Raw genomic sequence first — 9,679 nt, forward strand, 5'->3', positions numbered from 1 at the left:
AAATGGCAAATGTGTACTACATTTACTGGCATTTCCGGAGAGTACTTGGGAGGTCTCATACAAAGTACGCATGGGAACATTACCAGTATATATTGTGATTATTCCACACCTACCAAAAATGAATTTTATTGGTACATCAGTTCTCACACAACAAAGTAGCCAGTGGAAACTAAGCATGCTTTATTTTATTATTGACATTTAATACATCTTTAAGTAATTTCATCTACTAAAATACCAATTTGATTAACGAACAAAGTGCCTGAAGCTTGATGTCTGTCAATAATGACGCTGACAGTGATGTTTCAAAATGTGCCCCCACTCTACAGTAGGTTAAATAGTCTACTTTTCTGATGCACACCCTATCACACTTGAACACAAGCAGCATAACGTGAGACAACACCACCATCTAGTGGTCTTAAAGGATCCATTACATGTTTTTTCCAGTTTTTCCATTTCGTCCCTTAAAAGGCATTTAATGAAGCTGTTCCCAGAAGGCCAGCAATATATTTACCCAACAAAGAGGAATACTGTTATGGGCATGGCATGTTTGACTCTTATCTGTGTCACCCTTACATTATACCAGAACATTACAGCAATCATGATGTAAGCAGATCTTAACTCCTAACTAATTCATTTTTAATTATTTGAGGTTATACTGCTGATGCCATAGGTCATCATCATCATGGATAGTCGGCAACATTCAACTCCATGGTCACATTAGATCCCCGACATCGTATAAAATCTATAAATTTTTTTATTAAAATGTAACTATGTGACGTCAGCTCCACTTTGCCAGAAAACATTTTACGTTCATGTGGTATTGGAATAATGGGAAGCCCCTAATTCCAAGTTGGAAATGTCACTTGAACGACACATTGGCAATATCAATTTAGAGAAATAATGTTGTTGTGAGTTTCCTTGGTGTGACGTTTCCTTTTCCGTTTGTGACAGCTACAACCTTATCAATATGGTTAATGTTGGTTGTCGGACCATTGTCAATTATAGACAAGCCAGCTACCTTGATTTATAATAAACAATGTTAGCTAACTTATAGGCTTACCGCACTAGATGAAATCGAATTGGTTTAAGAATTGTTCCCAAAAAAACGTCCAGCTTCCCATTTCCGATGAGCATATGAAGCCATTTTGTGCAGCGTTTAAAATATATTGGAACTGGGAAAATAACTAGGTAAAGTATGACGTCAGTAATCTTAAAATTTCCATGTCGGAGTTGTATGATGTTGTCCACGTTCCAATCTTCTATCTTGGAATTAAATGACTTTCAGTGAAATCATATGGTCGAAGATTTCTGAATTCCGTGTTTTAATTTGAATAGAGCATTGGTCGGTAATCACCGACGACTAACCACGTCTACGATGGGGGAGTATGACATCATAACACCAACCCTGCCTTTACATGCCAGGAATTATTTGCTTGCTGGTCTTATGCGATTCGCTGAACTAAAGCCAAGGAAGTATTCTTTAATACTCTGTGATTTCATGAAACAAGCTACAACTGTTTACAGTCTTTGACTGGGGATTAACACAACAATTGTGTCTGAGTTACAGTCAGAAACCATGTCTTTCATCCCAGGACAACCAGTTACCGCAGTAGTGGTAAGTTTAGGAAATATATAATACTACTCAACTACGGAATCCATTGTCCAGGCCTATAATCATTATATCGGTTTCTCGATGTAAATTATACATGTGATGTCCCAAAATCTCGGTTTCACATTGATAATATTATACTGGTCACGATAGTGTTTTCGTCGGTGTGCAGTAACTATTCGAACTTACCCTTTTACAATCCATTGTAACGTCAAAGCTTGTTCGGAGCATCAGTGTCCAATATCCTGTTATCCTATGCACTTAATTTATGTTTTTACGTTGTTCTGTTGTTCGCTTTCTTTGTTTCAGATTGAATTGCATTGCTAACTAGCCATCAGTTCAGGAACAGTTCATTCAACGGGTTATGATGTTATATCAGTATTTCATTTTCATATTTGAAGTCTAGTATCCCAAACGCAATTAATCTAATGTTACACATTGCTGCCTTTCGGGTTTTTTCTTCTTTAGGGAGTAGCCTGAAGTGTTATCTCTGGGCTATGGGTAACTAGCATTATTAGCCGACTTGAGTGCTATGCTGCATGAAACTGGGCGTCACCTGCCTAGTACAGTACGCTAGGCGATGAAGGGCTACCTGTCGACACAGTGCAGTTAAGTACTATAGCCTATTGACAGTCATTGAAGTGACTTTCTAACTACTGTGTTACGGGAAGGGTATGTCTCACGACACACTGGTTATTCTTATCAGCTAGGCTTCACAAATAGGCAGTAGATTATGAAGGAATTGCTTAGTAGTGTTCTAATTTAGACTTCTACACACACCTGTTTAGTTGCCTTAGTTAGTTTGTGTGGCCCACTCACTTATTATGCAACAGATATCTTCTACCCTTTCAGACATGTTATGTGCATTTCACTGTGATTTAGTTTTCACACCCGACAAACAACTCAGTAAAAGTACTTTTGCTCAGAAAGGTCAGTCCTAGAAGAGAGAAAAAGTCATAGTGCAGTACTTAACACTACAATTTTGGATTCATGTTTCCATGAATATGGACATTCTTGTGTTCAGCCAACATTAAAAAAACATCTGAAAATGTTCTCCTTACCAAACAATTCACCTCTACCAAATTATGGTTGACCATATTGAGCCCTGATTGTGGTGCTTTCAAGAATGTCTGACACAAGACACTGAATCACACTACTGAAGCTCTTCTTGAGCCTTTTCTTGTGTCCACTACACAGGCTGGCATTGTGTTGTGAAAAGCTGTGAGATAGATTTGCCTGAATCCTCCATCTGTTTTAATGAGAGGGCAGCTGTCTGAGGAACACTCTGTAGCAAGACTGAGAAGGGTGTTTGTGTTCCCCCATCAAGTGGTGGCAGAGGATTGTCCTTTTCAGTCGATCGCCAACATCACACTGTGGAATTCATGTTGCCCCTTCTGGGAACTGCAACCTATTCTCAAGCCTAGTGTTTACATTGTTAAAGGAAGCACAGAGCTTGCAGTAGCTTCACGATGGGGGGGGACTCAACAAAACATTTAATGCCAGTCATCACCTCAAATCAAAGGTTGTGGCTAGTTTATGCTTGATAACTACTGGTAGTCATTTCTTCTTCTTTTTAAATCATGGATCATATTAGAATGAAAAAAACAAAACACTATGTACTTGGCTGTGGAAGTTATGAATTATCTCCTTGTCCGGCTCAACTATGAACTTTAATGTGCTTTTACAGCAACGAATTGAAATCCGCAAACTGCGCCAGGGTGAACATTTAATCCTGGGTTTCAGCATTGGAGGGGGGATAGACCAAGACCCTGGCCAGAACCCCTTCTCTGAAGACAAGTCAGACAAGGTACAAGCAAGACAAATGGAAATGCTGTCCTAATAGTTCAGGAACCTCTTCCCTACCCAGTAACATCAGCCGAATTCAGAATGACAGGCCTGAACACATCAACTGTAGCCTCAGGTAGCTGAGTTCATACAATAGCGGATTACACTAAGAACTGTGACATTTTAAAGTTCGGGCTTTATAATCCAACAAGGCTATATTAAATGTAAGATATGTTTTACGATTTATGTGTAGATCCAGGTGTTAGACTTTGTCATGCGTTTCTGGTTTGCTTTAACAGTTTCTGGGTTGTGACAGGGCATCTATGTGACACGGGTGACCCCAGGTGGACCAGCAGAAGTTGCAGGCTTGATGATGGGAGACAAAGTAATGCAGGTATTCTTCCAAATAGTTTGAGATGTTGATCATTTCAGAAATGCTTGTTTCTAACTTTTAGCCTGAAATTGTTTCATTTTACCTGGTTAGTACATTTCCACAAGGTGGCGGCATTTACTCCCTTTCAGTTGCTACTTTGGGACAAGCCCATCCTATTCTCAATACTCCACCAACCTCACATCAATAATCTATTGAAAACAGTAGGAAGAAAGTATTGTATTTCACAGAGTCTGGTTCGATTATCTAAGCACAGAGAGTGCTTCAACCAGGGTTTTGGTCTATATTGAAGTAGTATCTGCTTCAAAAATGTGAGGGGTGTACTCACTTTTGTGAGATACTGATATACACTGAACAAAATAATAAATGCAACACTTGTTTTTGCCCCCATTTATCATGAGCTGAACTCAAAGATCTAAGACTTTCTCTATGTACACAACAGTCCTTTCTCTCAAATATTGTTCACAAATCTGTCTAAATCTGTGTTAGTGAGCACTTTTCCTTTGCCAAGATAATCCATTCACCTCACAGGTGTGGCATATCAAGATGCTGATTAGACAGCATGATTATTGCACAGGTGTGCTTTAGGCTGGCCACAATAAAAGGCCACTCTAAAATGTGCAGTTCCATCACACAGCACAATGCCACAGATGTCGCAGGTTTTGAGGGAGCGTGCAATTGGCATGCTGACTGCAGGAATGTCCACCAGAGCTGTTGCCCGTGAACTGAATGTTAATTTCTCTACCATAAGCAGTCTCCAAAGGCATTTCAGAAAATGTGGCAGTACATCCAACCGGCCTCACAACTGCAGACCATGTGTAACCACACCAGCCCAGTACCTCAACATACAGCATTTTCACCTCCAAGATCGTCTGAGACCAGCTGCTGCAACAGTCGGTTTGCATAACCAAAGAATTTCTGCACAAACTGTCAGAAACTGTCTCAGGGAATCTCATCTGCATGCTCGTCGTCCTCATCGGGGTCTCGACCTGACTGCAGTTTGTCGTCGTAACCAACTTGAGTGGGCAAATACTCTTTGGAGAGGGGTTCTCTTCACGGATGAATCCCAGTTTTTACTGTACAGGTCAGATTGCAGACAGCATGTATGATGTCGTGTAGGTGAGGGGTTTGCTGATGTCAATGTTGTGGATCGAGTGGCCCATGGTGGCGGTGGGGTTATGGTATGGGCAGGCGTGTGTTATGGACAATGAACACAGGTGCATTTTATTGATGGCGTTTTGAATGCACAGAGATACCGTGACTAGATCCTGAGGCCCATTGCTTTGCCATTCATCCACGACCATCACCTCATGTTGCAGCATAAATAATGCATGGCCCCATGTTACAAGGATCTGTACACAATTCCTGGAGGCTGAAAACATCCCAGTTCTTGCATGGCCAGCATACTCTCCAGACATGTCACCCATTGAGCATGTTTGGGATGCCCTGGATCGGCGTATATGACAGCGTGTTCCAGGTCCTGCCAATATCCAGCAACTTCGCACAGCCATTTAAGAGGAGTGAACCAACATTCAACAGGCCACAATAAACAACCTGATCAACTCTATATGCAGGAGATGTGTTGCACTGGGTGAGGCAAATGGTGGTCACACCAGATACTGACTGGTTTTTGAACCCACCCAATACAGTGAAACTGCGCATTTTAGTGGCCTTTTAATGTGGCCAGCTTAAGGCACACCTGTGCAATAATAATTGCTGTCTAATCAGCATCTTGATATGCCACACCTGTGAGGTGGATGGATTATCTCAGTAAAGGAGAAGTGCTCACTAACACAGATTTGGACAGATTTGTGAACTCTATTTGAGAGAAATAGGCCTTTTGTGTACATAAGGTCTTAGAGCTTTGAGTTCAGCTCATGATAAAAGGGGGCAAAAACAAAAGTGTTGTTTATAATTTTGTTCGATGCATATATATCAGTATCTCACAAAAGTGAGTACACCCCTCATTTTTTGCATATATTTGATTGTTTTCATGTGACAACACTGAAGAAAGGACACTTTGCAACAATGTAAAGTAGTGAGTGTACAGCTTGTATAACAGTGTACATTTGCTGTTCCCTCAAAATAACACAACACACCGACATTAATGTCTGAACCGCTGGCAACAAAAGTGAGTACACCCCTAAGTGAAAATGTCCAAATTGGGCCCAAAGTGTCAATATTTTGTGTCCACCATTATTTTTCAGCACTGCCTTAACCCTCTTGGGCATGGAGTTCACCAGAGCTTCACGGATTGCCACTTCCATGACGACATCACCGAACTGCTGGATGTTAGAGACCTTACGTTTGAGGATGCCCCACAGATGCTCAAAAGGGTTTAGGTCTGGAGACATGCTTGGCCAATCCATCACCTTTACCCTCAGCTTCTTTAGCAAGGCAGTGGTCATCTTGGAGGTGTGTTTGGAGTACCGCCCTGTGGCCCAGTCTCCGAAGGGAGGGGATCATGCTCTGTTTCAGTACGACACTCCCATCACCATGCTTGACTGTAGGCAAGACACACTTCTCTTTGTACTCGTCATCTGGTTGCCGCCACACACAGTTGACACCATCTGAACCAAATAGGTTTATCTTTATCTCATCAGACCACAGGACATGGTTCCAGTAATCCATGTCCTTAGTCTGCTTGTCTTCAGCAAACTGTTTGCGGGCATCATCTTTAGAAGAGGCTTCCTTCTGGGACGACAGCCTTGCAGACCAATTTGATGCAGTGTGCGGCGTATGGTCTGAGCACTGACAGGCTGACCCACCACCCCTTCAACCTCTGCATCAATGCTGACAGCACTCATACGTATATTTCCCAAAGACAACCTCTGGATGTGACGCTGAGCACCTGCACTCAACTTCTTTGGTCGACCATGGCGAGGCTGTTCTGAGTGGAACCTGTCCTGTTAAACCGCTGTATGGTCTTGGCCACTGTGCTGCAGCTCAGTTTCAGAGTCTTGGCAATCTTCTTATAGCCTTGGCCATCTTTATGTAGAGCAACATTTTTTTTTCTCCAGATCCTCAGAGAGATCTTTGCCATGAGGTGGCATGTTGTACTTCCAGTGACCAGTATGAGGGAGTGTGAGAGTGATAACACCAAATTTAACACACCTGCTCCCCATTCACACCTGAGACCTTGTAACAAGAATGAGTCTCATGACATCGGGGAGGGAAAATGGCTAATTGGGCCCAATTTTGACATTTTCAGTTAGGGGTGTACTCACTTTTATTGCCAGCGGTTTAGACATGAATGGCTGTTTGTTGTGTTATTTTGAGGGGACAGCAAATATACACTGTTACACAGGCTGTACACTACTACTGGACATTGTAGCAAAGTGTCATTTCTTCAGTGTCACATACAAAAACTTGAGGGGTGTTCTCACTTTTGTGAGATACTGTGTGTGTGTGTGTGTGTGTGTGTGTGTGTGTGTGTGTGTATATATATTTCAAGGCAAGGACGGCATATATAATTATATTTTTCCCTAAACATGATTTGTCTTCACTAGGTGAATGGATGGGATATGACCATGGTGACACACGACCAGGCTCGCAAACGGCTGACAAAGAAGAACGAAGATGTCGTGCGTCTGCTGGTCACCAGGAAATCTTTGGAGCAGGCTGTCAGACATTCTATGATGTAACCCCAGGCAGTAACAATGTCTTGCTGTCATTATCTTTTGAACCAGTGGCGTCCCTCCTATGCAATACTAGTCCCATAATGAAGACAGAATTTGCCGTCTGATTCAAGACATTGTCAGTGACAAATGGCTCTCAAACACTTCAGTATTCTGGCAAATTCTGCATTTATTGTGTAAATTCAGGACATGGAATTAAGTTCATATTCCGAGAATTTTATTTCAATCAATAGTTTTTCCTTTCCTGAGTTGAATTGAATTTGGCTTCCCGAATTGATGTAGTGGAAAGGCATTTATCATAGCTGTTTTCACATATTCCCAAAAAAGGGCACACTATTTTCACGCTCTATAATTTCATCTGTGCCTTCCTAGTTATTGTCACTGGCAGGTTTATCAGTGCATTCTGTCATTAGTCCATTTCATTTCAGTTAATGACATCAGTCATTATTTTAATTTATATCTAATGTTTGTGAGTCAACATCACTATAAGCCAAAGTAACACAATGTAAAGAAATTATAGATTGATAATGCACCTATGGCATGTGGTGTAACTTCGGCAGTTTTGTAGTGGTAGAGGTTGTTATGCGAACACATGTATACAATGGACATACTATAATTTCCAGCATTTATCTTCCAGTTTACAAGCACATCCAAACTCCTTACTCACTGTTGTAATTCATGTCTACCAAATACTGTACAATGTATTCAAGGATTTGAATTATGTAAATCGTGCAGGAAAACCGTTACTTCTTAACCATCTGGATAATGAGATAAACTCTATCTGGTGTTGCCATCCTTGCCTTGAAATTAGGACAGAGGATATTCAACCTTTTCAAGTGCCTTCTAAGGTTTGTGTGGAGGACATGGCATTTTGGATTGTTTTATTATGTGGCTTGCTGGTTGATCTTAGAAAGCTAATATACTCTCTTGGCACACTGGTTTAGTTTGGACTGAGGTTAATGGAACTAGTGAATTGAAAGTGTTGTTTGATACACAAAGCCTTAAGGTGAAACTGGTGATTGTACCACTCACTAATTGTGCCAATAGTGCTTTTTTTATTTCTATAGTGTTCAATATATTCCTCAGTCGTGTAGTACACAGTGATTTCTCACATTCATTCCAATTATTGTCAATTCCTATTAAAATGTCTAAAAGTTTGTTATTCAGATTACAATAGTTCCACATGGGGGAATAACCAATAACACACATTGTTTACCTGTAATTTGCAAGAATGCAATCAAATAACTAGATTATCACTTCTTGGATAACTTTCAGCAATTATGTTTTCGAAATAAGTACATCTTTCTCTTGTCAATGACAGTCAAGAAGTACATATTTGAAAAAGGAGCTAGTTGAAGAGCAGGTCATAGATCAAATGACTTGAATAAATAATTTTTGTTTTCTACTAATGCCTCTTAAAAGTATTGTAATCCAATTAATTTTGTTACTCTGAAAGTTAGGTTACTGGTTACAATTTTGGACAGAGAATTATAACACATTTTATACAGTACATAGCCAAGCCTGTAACATAATGTAATGAATTACTAACTTAATATTTGATATGGTATTGTTTTTGTTGATTGGAAGACTGTCATTATATATAATTGGGAAAGTAATTGATATCCACACCCACCTTTTGAATAAACACTAAATGTAGCCCAACATTTTGATATTTATGTCAGTGGTCTTGTGCTCAAATTATATTAGGAACACCATTACATTAAGTTTAGCTTATGATATTAACATGTTGGCATATGATTGTAAACTGTACACTTTCAGAATGTTCTTTAACATAAAACAAAATGAATGGAAACAATGCACCTGGTATTTGTTTGTTGTGCACAATATCTGGGATTGTAAAAAGCGCAACATTGCTTAAGTGGACGAATATTTAGTAGCTAAAGTCGGTATAAAATTCAGTGGACTCCCCTCAATATTAACTTCATAGTTAACGTTATATTGGATCTACAATTAATTTGCCCACATCAAAATAATGCCAAAAGCAAGTTATTTGAAGCGTTGGTAATGTGTGTCTGTTGGCTGCCACACAACATACCAGCCCTGTCATACATAGAGCATATTAATCAATTGAAACCTATGTGATATATGTCAGTTTGCAAGTTATTTCCATAAGATGAGTCTTAAAATTGTAAAACTATATTCATTCTGCATCCAGTTATTGACATTCCTTTTATCACCACAAGGAACTTTGTGTCTTAATGTTCCCAACTTGAAAGTCATCAAATGAAATTTCAA

The 9,679-nt window shown here is 40.0% G+C and overlaps 1 protein-coding gene across 1 annotated transcript; it reads left to right on the forward strand.

The window, feature by feature from the left end:
- Positions 1-1,247: 1,247 nt before the first annotated feature.
- tax1bp3 (Tax1 (human T-cell leukemia virus type I) binding protein 3) lies at positions 1,248-9,085 on the forward strand. Its single transcript, XM_010871522.4, has 4 exons — positions 1,248-1,615; positions 3,297-3,416; positions 3,711-3,788; positions 7,295-9,085. The coding sequence occupies exons 1-4, from the start codon at positions 1,577-1,579 to the stop codon at positions 7,427-7,429; spliced, it is 372 nt and encodes a 123-aa protein (XP_010869824.1). The 5' UTR covers positions 1,248-1,576; the 3' UTR covers positions 7,430-9,085.
- The last annotated feature ends 594 nt before the right edge of the window (positions 9,086-9,679 follow it).

The sequence above is a fragment of the Esox lucius genome, chromosome 8 (assembly GCF_011004845.1).
Source record: "Esox lucius isolate fEsoLuc1 chromosome 8, fEsoLuc1.pri, whole genome shotgun sequence".
NCBI classification, from domain to species: Eukaryota; Metazoa; Chordata; class Actinopteri; order Esociformes; family Esocidae; genus Esox; species Esox lucius.

Bases quoted from the DNA above. Each gene is read 5' to 3' on its own strand.
- tax1bp3 (XM_010871522.4), top strand. From the start codon at position 1,577: ATGTCTTTCATCCCAGGACAACCAGTTACCGCAGTAGTG. The intron at 1,616-3,296 runs GTAAGTTTAGGA...GTGCTTTTACAG, and splicing joins AACCAGTTACCGCAGTAGTG to CAACGAATTGAAATCCGCAA. The intron at 3,789-7,294 runs GTATTCTTCCAA...TGTCTTCACTAG, and splicing joins TGGGAGACAAAGTAATGCAG to GTGAATGGATGGGATATGAC.